The sequence below is a fragment of the Pagrus pagrus genome (genome assembly GCF_965226575.1).
Source record: "Pagrus pagrus genome assembly, chromosome: 6".
NCBI lineage: Eukaryota > Metazoa > Chordata > Actinopteri > Spariformes > Sparidae > Pagrus > Pagrus pagrus.
The window spans coordinates 27,120,790-27,142,913 of NC_140190.1; the positions used below are offsets into that span (position 1 = coordinate 27,120,790).

The 22,124-nt window shown below is 40.6% G+C and overlaps 1 protein-coding gene across 2 annotated transcripts in view; it reads left to right on the forward strand.

The window, feature by feature from the left end:
- The window catches only part of LOC311258870 (contactin-associated protein-like 4), a 127,143-nt gene extending 105,259 nt beyond the window's left edge, over positions 1 to 21,884 (forward strand). For both annotated transcript variants that reach the window (XM_084355519.1, XM_084355520.1), the window contains exons 18-24: positions 855 to 1,094; positions 4,953 to 5,177; positions 7,645 to 7,778; positions 9,391 to 9,478; positions 16,873 to 17,088; positions 18,490 to 18,561; positions 19,328 to 21,884. In XM_084355519.1, coding sequence (XP_084211645.1) covers positions 855 to 1,094; positions 4,953 to 5,177; positions 7,645 to 7,778; positions 9,391 to 9,478; positions 16,873 to 17,088; positions 18,490 to 18,561; positions 19,328 to 19,524 — 1,172 coding nt within the window. In that variant the 3' untranslated portion in view covers positions 19,525 to 21,884. The remainder of the gene's footprint in view (positions 1 to 854; positions 1,095 to 4,952; positions 5,178 to 7,644; positions 7,779 to 9,390; positions 9,479 to 16,872; positions 17,089 to 18,489; positions 18,562 to 19,327) is intronic.
- The last annotated feature ends 240 nt before the right edge of the window (positions 21,885 to 22,124 follow it).

Sequence of the window (22,124 nt, forward strand, 5' to 3'; positions counted from 1 at the left end):
GGCACTGTGTTCAATAGGTGACTGATTTACAGTGGAGCTTAAACTTCTTTCCTTTTCAAATTATTATTCATTCAGCCTCATCATAAAAGCCTTGTACAAGCTTTTATAGAAGTGATTACTGAATCTATTATCTAACAGGCAGACGAAGATAAGAGGAACATAACAAGGACTCTTGAACAGAAGAGGACTGGGCAGGCTTTAAGCACTGATTGTGTTACTGACCAAAAATGGTCCCTCTCAGAAGGCCAGATGGTGACGTTTTGTCCATCTCCAATATTGGGCCAGTTAGACCCTCTCCTACAGACCAGGAAATACTGATCATCATCGTACTGACAGTTTATTTGGTTATGAAAGGGCTGTGATCAGACACCCACACCTGTGACATATGCCCATATGCCTATGCCCATTTTATCCATAAAGGGGTGGTCCTGTCTGCTCGTGAACACTTACAGAGCAGGATGCTCTTCTTTGCTGCTTTGTCTGGCGATCACCGCTGTTCGATCATGTAGTGACATAGAGAGGAGAGAGGGGATTTTTAACTGTAAAACAGACAGGAAGTTAGCTAAAACAAAGACAACACAGCATCTTTAAAGGTGCACTATGTTAGAATTGGCCACCTGTTATATGTTTATCATTTTTAGACTTGTACAAAGCTGCTGAGTGCACTCTGTGTACATACAGTAAATGTCTCAGAACGGACGCCCAGGTAACATTCCAGACATCTGCACATTTTTCATTTTTGCAACTGTAGCGGCTCACCTTGATTGGACATTCAAACAACAGTCCTGCAACATTATGTGTTTGTTGGGCGAGTACAAATGTATCATGGGTACAGTATTTTTTTTTGTCGGCAGGAGGCACTGCGTCCAGACAGAAAGGCTTCCTGGGCTGCATTCGTTCTCTTCAGCTGAATGGCGTCACTCTGGACCTGGAGGAGAGGGCGAAGATCACCCCGGGTGTCCGGCCTGGGTGCCCGGGCCACTGCAGCAGCTACGGGTCGCTCTGCCAGAACCAGGGCCGCTGCGTGGAGAGAGCCAGTGGTTTCTCTTGCGACTGTGGCCAGTCAGCCTACACTGGATCCTTTTGTCATGAAGGTACATACTGCACATTCAAATCCACACTAGAGACTTCCTGCCTGTAAATACACAGATCCGGAGACTAGAGCCCTTATATTATCGATTTTCTGTCTCAAAGTAGCAATGAAAACATTTCAATGCCAATAAAGGACAGATTTGTGAATGTTTCCACTTTCACAAATCATGAAGGCTTTCCAAGCTACTGATAACATGAACTTTATAGCTAAAAAAAAAACATTACATCAAATTTGTAAAGCTATAAGTTGACTCAACATTTTCAGCCTCCGGACAGCTCCAATTATATTTGACAGACAGATATACGCACTGGACGATGAAATCAGAGAAAAACATGGTGTGATATCAGCTCGAAAATAAAAAGGAGTCTCTCTTCCAAATTCAAATTGGCTCAGTTGATTATCTTAGTTTTTCATCCCTACCATTGCCTTGACAATTTAATTTCCCTCTGCATAATTTAGCTTGGAGTTTATCATGGGTTTATGTCTAAGGAAGGCAGACGCCATAAAACTGCTCCAGACATCATTCGTGGGGTAAATAATTACAATTACTTTAACAGCTTTTGAAGGTTTTAATGATAATATTTATGCTGAAACGGTATTTTAAAGGTGAAATACGTGATGTTCACTGCAACTAGATATTTAACCAAGGCGATGGCATCTCAGACCGACAGGAATGCGTGCATCAGTCACTCACTTTCAAATTGGAAATAAAGAAGAAAGCAGCCTCTAAACAAACATTGCTCACTTCTTATCAGGTCACCATGTTGACAAACTGACAGAGAGGGACTCACATGCACAACAGGCGACCAAAACAAAGAACAGAGAAGCTGATATTACAGAGTGATGTCATCCTCTGTTCAGCTTAGCTTTACATGGCAAATAGTTGTTCGTCAGAATGAATGTTCCAAATCTCATTTATTAAACCTTTAAACATCTTTAATTAAAAGGCCTGTTTAGTTTCTCTATAATATGAGAGCACAGTAATATGATTAAACATTTTAGAAGTAACTCATGGTGTGTTTTCCTGTCACTCAATATTTAGTTTCATGTTGTATTGCACCTACGCCTACTTTTCTTTTCCAACTAAACAGTGATTTTATGATATTTTTGTGGTCTGGTATCAGTTTACAGTAATATTAGACTCATGACTGTTTGATTTGAGCTGCAGGGAATTCTCCTGCTTTTTATTGCATTTATTTTGCCAGCTGCGGCCCATTCAGAGGCTCTCCAAATAAAGGAAGAGATTTGTTTGCCACTCAGACATGGCAGTCAGCAGCAGTGATGCATTAGTCAGACTCGCAGAGGAATAACTCACCTACGTCAGGAACGCCATCATCCACTGCGATGGTATGTGAACGTCCTGGCACAGACAACGTCTCTTTCTGTCATTCCGTACATTTAGCCACTTCAGCTGGCTCACCGTCTCTTGTTGTTTGAGAAAGTAAAGGTAACACACAGTTCATTAAGCTTACACCTGCCAACCATCCCGATTTTCTTAGGACGCTGCTGTTTTTAATTACCATCTCCCAGTTTCCTCCCATGGTCACAATTCTTCCTCAGTAAATGAGATACAGACAGCAGAAATTGTATTAATTTTCCATTTCTTACAGACATTTCTAAAAGAAAGTATCATAAAATCTGCTGCATTAATTTTCTCTGTCCATCAAGGGGATCACACCGATGTCAGTCCCTGTCAAGAGGCTGACAAACACAGGACGGTGGCCTGCACAGAATTTCTAGGGGCAGGGAAAAAAATATTAGTTACGCCAGAGACTCACGTCACAGGGGCGAATTATTCTGTTTTCCTGAAAATAAAAGTATTTCCTGTAACATAAATGGGTTGGTTGGGCCTACTGGAGTGTAAATGTCCCAAAATGTAACAGAGCAGAACAGAGCTGCTCAGTGTGGCCCACGCCCTGTAATAGTAGGTAGTAAATGGGCGAGGGGTGTTGCTACTCATAGTTAAATATCCAAAAGTTTCTAATATTCAGACAAACAACCGGGATAAAAACTACAACAACAGGACTTGAAATACAGCAACAAGTTTTGTTTTGTAAGTAAGTCGACAGGTTTGTGTAGAAGCGTTTAAAAAAAACGTTATAATGACCCATCATGCCCTGGAGCTTTAATGAGGAGGAGAGGGCAGACAGCTTGTGGAAGTAGATCCTTCAGTTCCTTCAGTTCAGATCCTTCAGCAGACGTTAGACTGACCCTGACTGTCTGTCTCGTTCACTGTCTGCACACTTTGGCCTCTCGACACTCGTTTTGAGAGTCATAATGAGCCCATTCTGTCCTGAAGGTCAAGCACTGAGATTATCTTAAAAGTCTCTTTTAGCCCTCCTTGCCATCGTGTCTGCCATGTGATGCATCAAGGGCTTGTTGGGAGGTGTCAAAAGTCAACATAATGTTTAAAAGAGTCGGGGCTGCACAAATACACATGCTGTGCTGTGTCGTTAAAGGAATTGTTCAACATTTTGGAAATTTCTTGTGAGTGAGACAGAAGTCACCTCAAGGGGCAGCTGGATCATGTGATCTCGCAAATCCATTGTTCCAGGATTTGAGCTATGTGCCTGTGGCTGAACACACCTTCATGGACCAATCAGCGTCCTGTAAGAAACCACTGGCAGCTACAGGCACAATTCTGATGTGACCGACTAATGAGAGAAGAGACTGTTCGTTTGAAATTAACAATGGCGGCTCCTCACAATGTTACTGTAGATGCTGCTATAGCATCAGTTACACTGTACCAGAACTCGAGATTATATTTCGGTGTAAGAAGAGCAAAGAGCAGCACTGAAGATTTGGTAATGAAAAGGGTGTTTTTGTTTGACTGACTTAGATAAGAGTTTATTTACCAACTGGCTCCACTGACGTAGTGCTCTCCTACTGTTGATCTGATTGCTTGAAGTTAACAATATATACAATATATGTCATTATTATGATATGAGACTATATATAGTTTGAGATTTTGAATATCATTATATCGTGATAGGGTATAAATGTTATCTTTTTGGTTTTAAAGGCTGCATTAGTGAAGTGATGTCATTTTTTGAATGTATCAGACTTTGCTATTTGTTCTAATACTTACCTTAATGACCTACATACCCACTTAGTCATTATGTCCACTTTACTTTAAAATCTCATTGTAAAAGAACCAATAGTTATCTCTACAAAATTGTCACAATATGGATATTGAGGTATTTGGTAAAAAATATTGTAACGTTTGATTTTGTCCCCCAGTCAAGGCAATTTCAAAATATCGAGATATATATCGTGTACTGCCTTACAGCCTTTATATATTGTGATATTATTTTAAGATGATATCACCTTAGCTTAGAACAGAGACTGTAAAGAGGATGGAAAGCTTGTTTGGCTCTGTCCAAAGGTGACAAGAACCACCTACTAGCACCTCTAAAGTTCACTTATTATTTTCTTTTTCAATCCATATGAAGGCTAAAGCAGAAAAAAGTCAAGTTGTATTTCATTATATTTTCAGAACATTCAACATTTTAAACAAACAAGGAAAGTCATTTTTACAATTTCCCATTTCCTCAATACTGCAGCTCTCTCTTTTGGAGGTTTCAGCCAGCTTTATTCCCCAGACACCTTAGAGCTTTGATATTATCTTAACGCAGTGGAATTTATTAAGTATAAAAGTTGTGAAATAAATTTCATATCATATATTCATAAGGATAAGTATTAATCCTGGCTGTATTATAAGGTTGTCTAGCTTCGTGATTCAGCAGCTGGTAACTCGGAACACGATGAAATGTTCTGTCTTTAAAGGACTGAGTACATGGTGGAAATGGTGGAAAATCCATCACTGACACGTCCCAATACTGTGTCTTCTGACTTTCAGAGGTTTCAGCCAGCTTCATGTCGACTACGTCCATCACCTACACCCTCAAGGAGCCCTATGAACTGAGCAGGAACAGCAGTGCCTTGCCTTCCTCCATCTACTCTGATATGACTCTGAGAGGAGAAAACATCTCCCTGAGCTTCAGGACCAGTCAGAGTCCTGCTCTGCTGCTCTACGTCAGCTCTTTCTATAGGGAGTACCTGGCTCTGCTCATCAACCAACATGGTGAGGACGATGAAACAGATTCCTCTCCTCTCCTCTCCTCTCCTCTCCTCTCCTCTCCTCTCCCGTGAAGCTAATTGCTATGCACAGTCTCAGGTTCAAAGAAAACATTGGGCACGGTTACTATTAAATGATAATTCTGTTTCCTGCGGGGTTCTTTCTTCCCTGGTTCTTGCCATTGTGATTATTTATTGTGTTCAAATTTTCATCACTCGCTTCACTGCAGAGCTCCACACAGCTCCAGCTGGCAAGGAGCTATTCCAGCATTCCTGCATAGCATAATAGGATTTGCCATTATCCAATGTCTTTAAGTCTGTAAATTGTGCTGTATTTTAATTATAAAGTGAAGTAGAGTTCATCTTTTGGAGATTTTCAACACAATCCATTATCACAATGGCAAAAACTAGAGAGAAGAAACCTTAGTTGAAAATATTTGGAGGTATGCTTTAAACCGCTGGGTGAAACTTTTTTTTATATTATCATAGATTATGAACAATAATATATATCATTGATTCTGCTGTTCGTCAGCGCAACTATTGGCATTTTGATTGACTGAGAGAAAGCGAGGGGCAGCAGGCTTTGAATAGTTGATCACGCCGTCATCAGGTATCTGCGCTCTCGCTGTAGCGTCTCATTAAAATCCCAGAGAGACGTATCTCTTGGATGCTTTGAAAAGGTTTTTCTCATGTTTCTCTCTTTTGCCGCTGCAGTAGCAGGAGCCTCAGCTGCCGCACACAAAGAAACTTTGCTCGCCTGAGACAACCCTGTGCCCTCCGCAAGACTGTTTTCATTATTAAGATCTGCTCTTATGATAGGGGAACTGCTCCCTATTAGTCTGTGTGTGAAAAAAGAGCAAGCATAGTGAGTCATAATTAGAAAAAAAATTGGAAAGGGCATTAAGTATGTGTTTGGAGTATTAAAAGAAGATTATTTTCTATCATTACTGCTCATCTATAAAGTCTGCAGACATCTCAGAGCATTCAAATTATCTCAGCGAATTTATGAAGTATACCGCTGTGAAAAAATTGGGGAATTAATTTTATATCATTGATATTGTTTGAGATTGTTGTTCATAGAGATAAACCACTAATCCTCGCAGCACTGAATGGTTTGTAGCTCCTTAATTCATTGCGGAACATCAGATATGTGGATGAAATGTTCCTCCTTTGAAGGAGTAAATACATGTCTTCGAAAAACTGTGGAAAATTTTTGAGTAAATTGGCTTAAGTGCTTAATTATAGATCAAAAACTAGTTGCGTTTTGTCTTGGGTCTTAAACTTTTGACATGTTTGGAAAGTTCAACATATCATTGATGTGAAGCAACAAACATTCTTGCATATCAAAAGTGTCGAGCTCTGTTTCCAGGATAGTTGAGTTACTGTGCGTGTGCAACTCTCAGATGAGATGGAAGTGAGATGACTCACTGCTTAGCTACTATTACTATCATCATCTCCAGAAAAGAGCATGAAGACTGTGAACAGATCTTTTTTTTTTTTTTACTTGCTTTGGGCAATAGGGCAACCATTTTTCTTCTCTTGAATTTAACACATTAAACATAAACAAACATGTCAGAATATGAATAATAATAATGATAGAAGTAATAACAAATAAAGACATTACAAAAAATACAGCAGTGTATAGTTTCCATATGGCGTACAGCTTCAAATTATTCAACATTATCGGTTTTCAAAAAACTCCATTTACGGGCTTCATAAACACGCAAAGTTCTTGTTTTTCCTCATCTGTCCCTCCAAAGCTAGACAGGTTGCCATGTTCCTTTATCCACAGTCCAATCAAAGGTACGTGCATGCTGTCCTGTAATAGTGTAATTATCCTTCTGGCTTGTAAAAGTCAGAAATCAGTGAGCAGTGACTGCTGCAGAGTTACAACAAGGTCATCAGGGTATATTCAGAGGAAAAGTTCGGCTCGTAAAGGAATTTCCTTTTAAATTATACTTCTTATACATTCAACCACAGTCTTCCAAAATTGCTTTAACTTTGTCGACTCCCATAAGCAGTGAATTAAAGTACCCTTTTACTCCCTGCACTTCAGACAGGTACCTGGGATATTAGGGAATATTTGACTTGACCTGCCAGATGTGAAATAAGTTTGCATTAGCTTCATGGATTTTAATAACTGAAATTCTGTGTTAATGGACTGAATCTGACCTTTAAGACAAGCAGTTCCCCAGTCTCCAGAATATCTTATCGGCAGTCTTCATTGTTGAGCCCTGGCTTGTACCAATCAGAGACACTTTACTTCAGGTGTTAAATCTGTATTTGTATATGTTTTCAGTGACATCTGTCTATACTTTCAGTCAAACTGGACTTTTGGAACAAATAAAGCTCTATTCCCTTAATGTAATGAGTAACATCTGAGATCACACTGAAAAACAAGGAGCAAAGAAGAAACTCTTTAGACTCTTGAATGGACTCTTGTAAGACTGTTCTGTTGTTTTGTGTCCACAAAGACGAGCTGGAATTGAGGTACAAGTTGCACAGCAGCAGAGATGTGGAGCTGCTGTGGAGCAGAGTCACAAACCTGGCTGATGGACGCCTGCACACGGTGACCATCAGGAGACTGGCAGACACTGTCTCTGTTCAGGTAAACGCACCACACATGATACACACTGCGGCACACAGCTGACTACACGAGGGACGTGTTTAGACATAGACACTGCGAACCAGAGATTAGGAAGAAATCTTTTGTCATTAACTCGCCAGATCTCCCTTTTAAAAATCTCTCATACTGACATCCAAATTGTGCATTACATTGTTAAATAAAGCCTCTGCTCACACTGCGCTAAACACCCGATAATGAGAAGGATCTGCAGGCAGACTGCAGATTGTAGCTAACACTCGTTGCCATGTTGTCAAACTGTTGCCTGCCACTTAATTTGTGACCCCACCGCTAATGCTCAGACTGCACAGGAATCATGTACACAGGGATATGAATACCCAGCTGTCTTTTGTCACATGTTTTCACATTATAATGTGATACAAGCTGGGATGATGCTCATAAACAGGAAACTTTGAGCACTGGTGTGTCCAAACCTCGAGCCACCTGCAACAAAAGATGAAATGACAAACAACATCAACACCCTCAAATGGAGATAAGGCCCTTTGATTAATCTTACAATAGATATCAGTCATCGGTGAATGACAGCTATCAGAAACGTCCTTCTCAGCTCTATTAAAAGCTGACCGCAGCGGGTGAGCGAGTCACCCTCAGAGCCACAGAACACAGCAGCCATCACTTTTAATCAGTGGAGTGACAGTGAGCATCAGAGAGCAAACGTCTTCAAATTATAGTATAATAGATTGTTAATTGTAATAAATTGCAATGAAAAGATAAAGCCCCTCAGGGTGCCAGAGAATATCTCGCCTCGGGCAGCAGAATGTCCAGAGGCAACTCTGACCACAAGAAAAATGTTTGGAAAACCAAGTCGAAAAACATCCATGAATGCCACATCTCCTCTCTGTTCTTAAGCTACTTTTTACTTCTCTGTGTTCTGTGGCTGCACTTTAGTTTCACTGTGATCATTAGCAGATATTGATTAATGATTCACTCAAGCCCAAATCTTGCTCTATTACAACCTCTCTGTTGTGTCTGACTCTGAGGTATCACAACCTGCTCCACCTACTTCCCTACTCAGCAACTTTGAACCACTGCAGGTTTATTGTCGTCCCACTTGAAGATGCAGGTCAGACCTCCAGAGGTCGAGCCTCCGGCTAGCTTTTTCTTGTTTAATTGCTTGCTTCTCTGCAGCCACTTTTTAAAGTTTCTTCTGAGAGCAGTCCATGCTTACAAATTTGTAGCAATCAACATGTATTAATCACTTCTTTATCGGCCATATATGAGTGGATTGTAACGTGACGTGAAAAATGAGATCTTCCCCGTCTCTCTCATCTGCCTACACAAGCCTGTGGACAGTTTGCTGAAGTTGTATAATGCTGCCTGACTGAGGATTTCTTTGTGAAAGACTTTCACGCTCTATGCTAGTTCTCAAGTGCCTCATCTTCGCACCTCCAGCAGAGAGTAATGTCAGTGTGGAAATGGAGTCTAACATAAATTAAAGACCGTCTCCCAGCACAACAAAGAAGTTCCAAAGATCTCCTTTTACAATAAAGAATCTCTCCTTCACTGTTTTTCAGTGTCTCTGCTTTCTACCTGCGACGCTTTTACCTTCACAGTTGTGACATACATTATCTTTCAGATCGACCAGGATGCCAGAGAGGACTTCAACTTGACATCTGATGCTGAATTCAACAGCATCAAATCGCTCATCCTGGGCAGAGTGCAGGGTAAGTGGGACTCTTTTAGTGCAGACTCCAGCACTTAGACAGACTCATTTGAATAACAGCACTGCGATGTTTGGCCTCATGCGACAAATCGCTGTTCTGAGGCTTTCTGCTGTTTTCTATTCACCGGGTTGGGTGGACCAGAGGGAAATCTGCAGTCTGAGAAACAGCTGTGGTGCTTTTTAAAAAACAAGTTGACATCCATATTCAAACAGTCACAAACACAGCACTTTACTGTGGAGATGCGAAATACGAACAGCCCGAGAAATTACTAAAGGTGGAGACACCCACTTAAGCCATTGTTGTGAGGTATTCGATGCATTTTAGAGCCATATGGGGAGGTAAAATACAGTACGTGTTGGTGAACTTTTATCTGTGTTATCGAAGCGGCGAGTAATACAGTCTTTATGTCTGTCTGGCTGAGCCAGGCTTCAGACAGCTGTAATGGTAATAACTTTAGAAAAGGTCCTTCACTTTGTATGGTAATGAGGAGAGATTGAAAAGAACAAATGACTGAGAAGATTGGAGTCAGCACCCTGCGATTCAGCATAACAACCAATAAGTCTCAGCTGCTGAGAAGGGGGGGTCAAACTAAACCAGGAAGTCAGACAGTACAGTTTACGTCTCTCTGCCTGACAGAACATTTTACTTTCACATCACTCCTGTCATCCTCTACAGGACTGATCTGTCCTCATCAGGCTTCTCCTAAAGAGTAAACAGTTTGTAGCAGACATACATCCTGTGAAAACAGCCAACAGCACGCAGCGTATGTTACGTCCCACCCCACGCCTTTGAGAAGACGGAGGCTAGTTTGATGAAGGGAATACAGTACAGTTTTCTTGCCAGGTTTGAAACCTGGCAACCGGTGGCTGTGTCAGCAAGGACAATTTACTGAGCTTACACCAGTTAACTACATTTAGCACTAGTAAGTGCTTACTTTGGTGACAAAGGTCGAGTGACTGTCAACCAGAAGACTATAAATCACCTTGGTACTCCAACACCTCCATCATCGATCTCAGAGACCACATATGGCCCGAGATGTCATTGAGAGGCTGCTGGTTATCAGTTTGTTAGCAGTTACTTTAGCAACAATGAAAGCTATCTGTTCAGATCTTCTCAAGGCAGATCAGTCCGAGGGCAGCGGAGGGATAAACAGGAAAATATTTTCTCCATAAATCATGACCAAGTTTCACCCAAATTACTGAATAAAGTTATGAAGTTGTATTTTTGCACAGTTCCTAGCAACACACTCCTCTGGTTCTTCTTTTTATACCTCCATGGCAGCATCATAAAATAATGAAAGCTTGCATTGGACGAATAATCATTATCTGCCCCTGAATGCAGGATGAGTCATCAACATTTTTAATGATTTTCCAGGAAGTTTCTCTACCATTAAAAATGCATTTAGAATGGCTTTTTTGCCATGATTGGACCTGATACTGGCGTAGAGGTGAGATATGGAGCAGGAAATATTTGAAAAATACTTAAACAGCAATTTTGACTTTATGGTAACTTCTACTTGCTGACGGTGTTTGAAGATCGCCAACATAAAAGGCCCAGATCAGAGGCAGATCAGCAAGTGTTGCACAGGAGCTCGGGGACAGCTGGCAGATGTGTCTCTGATGTCCGCTGGCTAAATATCTGGTAGAGTCGCAGACAGATTGGGGAGCCGTTAACGAAAAACAGACCCCCCTCTGCTTTCTCCCTCTCTCCTTTGCTGTCATCTGCAGTATCTCTGAAACCAATTTTATCATGCCTCTATGTGTACGGAGCAGGCACAATAATGACCTGTATCTCCTGACAGGGAAAAACTCGAGGAACAAAGTTCAAGGTAGACTGGAGCTCAGGGATTCAGACCACAAACTTTTATTAAAAGACGAATGTTTCGATGCCATGTGCATCTTCATCAGAGTCAAGCAATACAGATTATTATAAGAAACATCAGTAAGTCTGTGTATTTGATCTGAACAAGTGAAACTGTCTAACTGTGAATTATTTCCACTTCTAATTGATTCCTCCCTCCCCCCTTTCTCCAGTCTGTGCTGGATTAGGTCCTAATTAGGGGAGTTTATTGAAGAAGATATGAGTCTCTTTATTGTTTGACTCTGATGACGATGCACATGGCGTCAATATGTTAGTCTCTGATTAAGTTTGCTGGCTGAATCCATGCACTCCAGTCTACCTCGGACTTTGCTCCTTAAGTTTTTTCCTACCAGAAAAGTGCCCTACACTGAGCACTGGACAGGATCCAGCTCCATGTGAAGCGGCTGAGGTGCCCTAAACTCGAATACACAAGCACAAGCTTTTCTGCATATGTAACCATGTCGTCCTTGCTGAACCACGATATGAGCAGGCATCATTTTCAGTGCTGCAAATCAGCGAACAAACAACTGGAACTGCTCGGACCGCATCATTCTCATGCAACATCTCGCTTTGTGATCTTGTCATGCGTGACCCCGTGTTGTTGATCAGTGTGGAAACAAGACTCCCAGTACAAGACAGAAGGTTGTGTGGTGTGACAGTACAGCAGTACAGCAGTACAGCCATCTGATGACTCTTAAAGTCGTGTAGTGTGGCCAAAGCATTAGGAGACCACAGCTGTGTTCATGTTCATTTGTTCACTGTCACACAGGGCGGTATCGCAGTTTGCAATGAACATGGCTTTGCTACATGTGTGTTACTGAAAAGAAGCAGACTACCTCTTTTGCACATCTTTATAATTGTCTTGTTAAGGGATGGTGGACTGAAATAGGAGGGTTTTTCTCCCACTGATAGACACCAAGAATCAGTAATCTATAAAATCTATTGAATGTCCAAACCCTCAGCTGAGAGGATAAGCGATTTTTGCTGGAGTTATGACCATGAAAAACTAAATAGCTCTCTAGGTTCTACACAACCCATGTAATATTCAAGTACGAGTTGAAGCTGATGCTGTTTTTAGTTTCAACTCCATGTTTTATTTTCTGTGTGTTGACCCAGGCCGTGTTAGTACGTGACCCAGCCTTCCCTCTGCTGAGCCAGAGGACTCTGGCAGTCATATCAGTATCAGAGAGGCCGCAAGACAGTTGATATACTGTCACTCCCTGCCAGTGCTGTCATCCATCAGCCTAACTAATGGAGCAGGAGAGAATGGAGAGACTGAGAGGCTCACAGAGGGAGAGGGAGAGAGTAATGATGAAGTGAGAGGCAGGGTGAGACAGTGATACACAGAGAGGTGGAGGTAAAAGGCAGCAGCTGGGCGGAGGTGGACAGTAATCTTCAGTTCATGGATACAAGGCCAGTGCTGTCAGTGTGGGGTTTGACGGCTCCCACAATCATCCAAATCCTTCTTAGTGGAGAAGGCACAGACTATATTCAGCACTAATGCTGGTGATTCATGCGTATAAGAAATAAGAACAGAAATTTTACATCATCTTTTATTGGGACTCGTTCTTGGACCTTATGTGCTTCATTTCAATTGTTTTGTTCCATATATTATATTCTTGGGTATTCCTTCATCACAAACTGGGTTTCTGTGAGCCTTAAAGAGTTGAAAATCTGATAATTTGCATTTTAGGCATAAAATTAGTCTTGAATATGATTTTGACATGTCTTTAAACTGATTGGATTGTGAAGTTAACATTACTTTTGTGAAGTTGCATTAACTTTTAGGACAAATTTGTATTGATGCTGTAACCAAACTACAACATGAAACTAACATGGAACCAATGAGCTAATGTGTCATCTCCTTCCGTTGGAATATGTTAAAACTGATTTCATTAACATTCCTTGTGAAGCAAATTTGTTTTTGCATCAAGAGACAAACTCCCCTGCCTGCACACGCTTTCATTTATTAGAAAGAAGATGATGAAAGGTTGCGATAAACTGTCGCTTTTTAAACAGCGGAGAAAAAATAAACACTAATGCAGTGCGCAACAATCTGTTACTGAAATCTGTTTTGTCATTAACTTTTTCACCCATCTCTATAATTCCCCCCATCTTGCAGGCTGCTCAGTAGATACAAACAGGAATAGTTCATATTAAGCATCTGGCATCAAAGTAAAACATGTTATGTTCTCCTCTCTTGTTGCTTGTCATGCCACAGTACATACAAGGTGCACTAGGTCCTGCATTGGCGCTCAATACAAGTAATAATCATAAATCATGAAGGATCTATCTATGAATATTATTTTTGGGGAGACTAGCTGATCCACTTATCAGCTATTTATTCCACCTGCCGCTGTGAAGATTTGAGTTAAGAGATAAGCACCTTCTCTTTCTTAGTGGACATTTAGACCAAAACCTGTTTAAACCACAATATGTAGCACTTTTAATAAACAGCTGGTAAGGAACAAGTCTAGAGCCACAGTAGCAGAGACTGAAATGTTAATTACACTGTACAATATGAAAGTACTGGGTGGAACAGACTACATAACAGCTACTTTTCTAATTTTAGAGTCTCACTGCTGGAGGGGAAGCAGTCGGGTCATTAAAATCGAAAGGATTAATTCCCTTTGGAGTATAAATATGCTGAGCAAATTTCATGGTAGTCTGCCTTTTATATTATTATAATTCTTGTGTCCAAATGCGGATTTTATAAATGTTGTGAGAGGAAAAGGTTTAAAGAATCACCATAAATATTCATCATCTGGGGACCATGAGTAGCATCAGAAACGTTCGTAAAGGTTCCACTCGCTGAGAAGGTTAGTTTTCAAATACCTTCACCGAAGGCTTCGGTTCATGATGAAGAACATGAGCCAAAAAATGTGCTTTTTCCATCTTTGCGGCACTGCTTTATAAACAGTAGGTTATATGCTTTAAAAATACATTTACAGTTAAAACTCTTGGCACCCACTGGCCTCTCACCTGTCATAACAAAACTTTGTCTCACTTGTGGCTAATGTGCTCACAACATCACTGTCTCTGACAGCAGGTGCCAAATAAAATCTCAAGCAGCTATAAATGTCAGTGTAAACTACAATTATTCCTGCTGTGGAATTTGATTACACAGCACATCATTGGCAGTCATCTAAGTTATTACAAGAGAGACAACTTTTCTCCACGTGAATAGGGACACTGCAGTGCGGCCTGGCTGGAGAGGGCTGTTTATCAGCTGTGTGTTTGATGGGGCTTTGATTAAGTCTGAAATTGAACGTGATCCTCTGAGCAGCGTGAAGTAATTTGTCTTTAAAATATATATATATATATCTCATGTCGTGTACATTTATTTATATTTTCTCTATATGCACTGCCTGGCCAAAAAAGAGTCACCACCTGGACTTAACTAAGCAAATAAGAAAGAGCCTTCCAATGGATAATCACTGCAGTGATTAATATGTGTCAGCAGGCAACAAGTTATTTAACGCTAACTGATGCAGTGAGCAACTTCTCACTTCTTAAACAACCATGTTGGGAGACAGATCCTGTGGTCGTGGAAAAGATGTTACTCTGTTTCAGAGGGGTCAAATTATTGGCCTGCATCAAGCAAAGAAAACAATTAAGTAGATGCTGAAACTATTAGAATTAGGTTCAGAACTGTCCAACGCATTATTAAAACCTGGAAGGATAGTGGTCAATCATCATCTTGGAGGAAGAAATGTGGTTGGAAAAAAATCTTAAATGATCATGATCGGAGATCAATTAAACGTTTGGTGAAATGAAATCATAAAAAAATCAACAGTAGAACTCACAGCTATGTTTAATAGTTAAAGTGAGAGCATTTCCACACACACAATGTGAAGAGAACTCAAGGGATTGGGACTAAACAGCTGTGTAGCCTTAAGAAAACCACTTACCAGTGAGGTTAATAAAAAAAAAAAAGGCATAAAGCATTAAGATTGGACTCTGGATGTCATGTGGTCTGATGAGTCCAGATTTACCCTGTTCCAGAGTGATGGGTGCATTGGGGTAAGAAGAGAGACAGATGAAGTAATGCACCCATCATGCCTAGTGCCTAGCATACAAGCTTGTGATGGCAGGGTTATGATCTGGGGTTGATTCAGTTGGTCAGGTCCAGGTTCAGCAACGTTATGTGCCCAAAAAATGAGGTCAGCTGACTATTTGATATACTGAATGACCAAGTATTTCCATCAATGGATTTTACTTTCCTGACGGCTTGGGGATATTCAAAGATGGCAATGCCACGATTCATCGGGCCCAGACCTAAACCCCACTGAGAATCTTTGGGATGTTCCGGAGAAGACTTTACACAGCAGCCCGACTCTCCCATCATCAATACAAGATCTTGGTGAAAAATAAATGCAATGGACGGAAATAAATGCTGTGACATCACATAAGCTTATCAAACCAATGCCACAGCCAATGTGTGCTGTAATCAGAGCTCAAGAAATGTTTGTGTGTGACTATTTTTTTGCCAAAGAGGCCAAGTTCATACTTGTTTTCTGGGTGTCCCCTTGAAAATGTTTACATGTTTTAACGGTCAAAAAACTCATTATATTTCTCATACTGTTCATTACTGCAGCTCCTTTGTAAACCCTCTGTCTGAACGCCCTGTTTTATCGCCTGTCTCTCTAAGGCTCCCATCCGGAAGAGCCCAGCCTGCTCTGATTGGTTTGCTCTCACAGGACTGAGCAGGCAGTGTGTTTCCACATTAGCTCTGCCAATGTTTTTGCAGCCAACTATGCTGGGGAGCATGTCTGAGGCGGTGACTGTCTAGTTGTAGCATCAACATCATCGAAGGGTTGAATAACGAAATGGAAGTTCAAAAACTCAATCATACTACACAAACTAAAGATGATGTAACCGCACATTAGCCAGGAGGAGCCTTAAAACCTAGCTAAATTAGCATGACTCATCCTGAATCTTTCCCCCCCTGGGGCGGTCCTGCTGGACAGGATGGCTGAAAGAGACTGCAGGCCATGATGGTCTCAAAGACTGCTGCTCTTAATCCAAAACACCTGCTGTCTTCACCAATGCTGATGACAGTATTTAATTTAATCAAAAAAGACATGGAAATCTCACTTTCTACGATATAGGACCTTTAACTTCACCAAGTATTTCAGTTGCCTAACCTTCCATTACCTTCACAATATTGGCATGCGTGAATATTGTGGGAATAATAGTTTCAAAATGTTACCCGTAGCATTCAGAATCTTTCCTTTGAACAGAATGGGTGTTTTTTTTCTTTTTTTTCTATGTCATCTATCAGTGTTTTATTTGACAAATGAGTTCGGAAAACTCATTTCCAGCAGGTTTATCCTCTTCTGAAAAATCAAAATGGATATTAAAATGATTTAGACATGGATAGATACCACTTATCATCGAGACTGTGGTCTCATCAAGATAAATATTTATCATTACTGTATTTTAAGTGTGTAATTGGAACTTGCTGATAAGAAATGGGTCCTCTCACCCACACACTCTTTCTTGTCTCTGTGTTTCTCTCTGTGTATGTTCAGAGTCTGACGAGTTGGAGGCCGAGCTGGCCGGGCTGGCCTCTCTTGGGTTCACCGGCTGTCTGTCAGGTGTTCACTTCAACTCCATCAGTCCTCTGAAAGCCGCTCTGCTGCACCCTGACAGCCCTGTTACTGTCACCGGCCCATTGGTCCAGTCGAGCTGTGGTTCGTCCTCCCCAGCCGATCCCTACGCAGCAGAAACCACACACTCCTTATCAGGTACAAGGAGCAGACACCTTACATCCTACACTATACTACACTACATGTACGGTATATATCATTAGTTAACAACCCCACCCATTCCCAATGTGGGAATCCATCTGGTGTGTCTTTAATATTATTCTTAGGGCTGTTCATTAAACTTCTTTATGGGCTCATTAAACATCCTCCTCGGTAAGCAGGCAGAGTGATGATACTACAATGGATGAGATTAGTCAGACAACCGTAGTGAAGTCCTTTGAGGCTGAGCTGAAGCTTTCAACGAGTACTTTCTGCACTGACTGATGGTTCTCTCACTGACTCTACCTTCTCCTCAGCCTTCTTCCTTTTAAGTCTTCTTGATGTTTTTTTCTACAACCCCAGCTCCAAAAAAGGCTGGATGCTACATAAAACATAAAAAAATAGATCATTTGTGAAGCCATGTTGACACATGCTCAATTGAACATTATAAAGAAAAGTTTTACTTCATCAACTTCCCTTGATTTTTGTAAATATATGCTTATTATGAATATGATACCAGCACCTTCTTTCCCATGGCCCCTGTCAATTCTGGGCCCCTTGGTGTTCTCTATTTGCTACTTCCCTTGGGTCATATTTTTCCAAAACCATATAATAATAATACATTTTTTACTGCTATATAGACAATACTTGGTCATACAGACGATACTGGATGTCACAAAACATGCTGAAACTAAATGATTCCAAGTAATTGAATCTTGATTGCTCCCACAAATATCAGTCCTGGTATTCAATCGAATCATGGCGGCCTAGCATTAAACGTCTGCTACCTGTCACCTAGGTGATTATTGATTCAAATGTATCCTTTGAGAACCAAATTACAAAACTTGTTCAAGTTGTTTTCTTCAGCTTAAGACTATCTAAAAAATTTAGTCAATTTAATCTCAAGCAGACCCTGAAAATAGATTTTGTTCTTAGTCAGCAGTGTTGGGTTTACTTTGCCTTCAGCTTGTTGAAATTACAGTTACAGTTACATTACTTTCATCCTTGCCTATCTTCACCGATTGCCTGCCACTTTAAAAACTGATTCTCAGATTTTATTGCAAACTTTTACCTCTGCAAGGTTTGGACCCCAACTATATTTCTAACTTACCGGTTCCCTGTGAACCTTAGGTGTAAACTTTGCTTGTAAAACAAGTTGAGAAAGGGGTGACGAAAGACTGGGAAAGTTTTAAATGCTCCAAAAAGACCTGTTCAAAACACTCATGACTGGGTATGAAAGGGGCTAGAAAAGCTCAGCCGTTCACAAGCAAGGACGGGGTGAGGTTCACCACTTTGGGAAACACATGATTGTTTTAAAGGAGATTAGTACATGGGCTCAGGAACACTTCAACACATGAAACACAGTGTCCTAACCTTCCTTCTCTGTCTTTGTCTCTACAGACCAGCCCAGTTCAGCGGATCCAGGTCAGCCTTTAGTCAACGCCATGAGGAGTGACTCAGCTCTAATTGGAGGTAATGCAGTCCATCCCTCCAGAATAAGAACAACACTTGACTCAGAACTTTGTATTTGGAAAGATGCAGCCAAAATGCAGTCTTGACAGTGTACAGGGAAAAGAAATGAGTAAGATGGGAAAGAAGAAGTTCTCAGTTTTGGAGGTTGACGCGAGTGAGGAAAGAATCATTTTGATCTTGGAGGCTGAAGAGAAAAAAAAGAGGCAGTGAGGAGAAGTAAGGCCTTCACAGTTTTATGATAAGATTTTGGGTCACACTTAACTCAAGAAGCACATGAAAACATCAGCGACAAAAGGATCTTAGATTTGCGTTTCTATTTTAAAACCACTTTAATGCAGCATTCAACTCAGTGAGCCACTATTTTGTCTTCCAGATTTACTTTGCTTTACGAATAACAAATGAAACTAGAAGCTTTGATTATACTGTATAAATTTGAATTTGTTTATACCTAGAATAAAACTCTGAAGGAATGTTACAGATTATTGTCCAACTCTGGGGAATGGAAATCACAAAGTGAAACGTGTATTAGAAGTCAGACCCCTGTGTGCTATTTTAGATTGAGATGAAATGCCAGATGGGCGAAGAGTGATTAAACAATGCACACTCAGTTATGAATGCTGTTCTGCAGTGAAGACAGTGTCACTGGATGCACTAATAATGGACAGACATTAATCTTCAAACTTTGTCTTTACTAGGCGTCCCAGTAGCTCAGTTGATAGAGCGTACACCCCATGTACAGCAGCTGTGTTGCGTTCTGTGCTTTCAGGGTTGATCGCCGTTGTGATCTTCGTCACCGTGTCCGCACTGGCGATAATGGCCAGATTCATCTGCAGCAGGAAAGAGACGTATCGAACCCAGGAAGTGAAAGCAGCTCAGCCTGAAGACGGCCACGAGTTCCCCTTCAGCAGCCGGGCGGACTGTGAGAGCGCTCCCCGTGAAAACCAGAAGGAGTATTTCATTTAGCAGGAGCACTGACCTCCCACTGACCTGACAGGACAGAGCTGGAGGATTTACCAAGAGACACACACAGCCCTTCTAGCCACTGCTACCAGTGACTCAACAAGATGTGAAGTGAAAAACAGAACAATTTTATTTATTTCCTTTCATTTTGCGGATGTAAATATTTACAAATGTAAATGGTAATTTGTGTGCTTGTATCAATATTTCCCTGCCATATTGAAATGTTTAAGATCATTTATTAAAAAGGAAAGGAAGCACTTTATATTGGGGTATGCCTATTAGCATGCATATCAGTAGCATATTGGCTCTTTATTAGTCATTGTAAATCATTTATTAATGTCTTATTCTGCATGGCAGTGTTTGACAACTACATGGCCAATCAAGCATTTTCACTCAACAAGCTCCTAATTACTGCTTATTGATAGAAAATAAGGAAGATGTTTAAACAAGTCTCCAGCTGAACCTTTGTATTTCTATGACACTTCTCTCCTGTGTGGCAAGCCTTGTTTTTCTAGTGTTTTTGAGAAGTTTAAATATTCTCTAACTTTTCAGCGCAAGGCATCGAGTTGCACCACTCTTTCCGTTGATTACATATGATGGTCGGTTGTGCACACAGCCCTGCTCCATAAACGGACCATGCTGTTTCACCTGAAAAAGGCTTTCAAGATGTAACGAGTCTCTGTGTGATCATGGCCTGACATTGTTAATATGCTATGCTCAGTGTGGTAAAAACCAGAAGAATAGACAATTTCCAGAGGAACACTCACGTCACAAAACTCAAAACTAACTCTGAATGTGTCCCCCTTTCTAAGGTGAAGTCTTAACTAACTAATTCACCAGTAGTTTGACAGTTTTCAAATCAAACAGGTTCTACTAGTTTAAACACAGTGTGTCATAAAATGCTGCAATACATTGCAAGTCGGAAGTCAATATTTCAGAGTCGGTAATCTCAAATTCTGATCAGAAATGCCTCCCAGTACGTCTCCTCAGGAAAACATGGAAACCCACAGCAAACTGATGTTAGTATGTCAAGTCTCTGAACTTCACACATAACTATACCAACTGATTTAAAAGATTAGCAGGCTTGGGTCGATATTAGATATTATCAAGTATCACAATATTTGCCGTCATAAGCAACATTTTTCATAGTATCAAACATCAAACAGCTGTGTGATTCTGAGAGGAACTTCTCTGACTGTATTTTAACTTATTTCACTGTTATTTGTAAGGGAACCAGTGACAGACTAGCTGCACTTAATTTATTATACTAATACACTCACTATATATCTAAGTTTATATTTAATTATTTTATTTAAAAGTGTTGTACGCAAAGTGAGAAGTAATAAAGTGGACAGCATAACAACCTGCCAGTCCTTTATTTAATTTATTTATTCTGCTCACACTTCTAATCAACATAAAATAAAATAACATACTATAATAATTATATGTTGTAAGAAAAACCTCAACCCAACCCAACAATGATAATATCATGTATTGTGATATAAAATGTTGAATTTGGCCTACGTAGCAAACACAGACAGGAGGAGTAGGCTCTGACCACTGGGTTACAAAGACTTCTCTCAAGCATGTATCAACTGACACTATATAAAGTAAAAAGTGATGAAAGATAAAAGATGATCGTTCATTATGTGCGCTGCCGTACTTCTGTGATGTCGTCTGTGTATGTGTCGGTGACGTCGGGCTCAGTGGATCTCACCCATGGACTTAGATTTGGATGACTGTTCCATTTCACATTTCCATGTCGGAGGTCGTTTATACTGCTCAAGTTCCGAGTACAATGGCCGGCAGCCTAAGGGACGATGACTGTTCTTTCTTATTCATGCACATCTTCCTTACTTAATATCAATAAGCTGTAATTTGAAGGTCATTGACTCATAGTTAGAAGTTGAAGAATATGGTCAATCAGAATAAGACGTGCTTTATAATGACTAATATAAATGCTAATCTGCATGCTAATAAACAACTAGCAAATGGTTAACATGTGTAGCCTAATATAAAGTGTTACCAAAGGAGACATGCAGCATTAATGTGATGATGGAAACACAACTTTGTTCCAGTTAAGACTTTTGGACGTTCGGTGTTAATTTATAAAAGAAAAAAGCACTTTTTCTACGTGGATGATGAACCTTGTGTGAAATGTGAGATGTCAGAGCCATACAGTGTGTGTCAAACATGTGCAGAGGGATGCAACTGACTGGAGGACTGAAATGTGTGTTTCACATCTGCACATAAGAGCTCAGCCATAGCACAGTCGCCGAATCAACTGAAATCCACCTGTTACAACTGAACATAATTTCTACACCTGCTGTATATACAAATACAAAATTAAAGTCACTCAAAAACCTGAACCTCCACACTTTGTCTTTGAGTTAGTCGGGAGCTTTTATGTTACTCGCCGGGCTTCTTTATATCGTGAGGGGAAAAGCTTTACGATGAGACGCTTTTTTTAATCTTTTACTTCCTGCCTGTGCCAGCTGAAGTGAGCCGCCAACATCAAAACTCTTTCAACAGCAAAACGCGTTCAGGACTCAAAACAGAGACTGTCACTTAATTTGCTCTGTAGACACTTTGTGTGTTTTTGC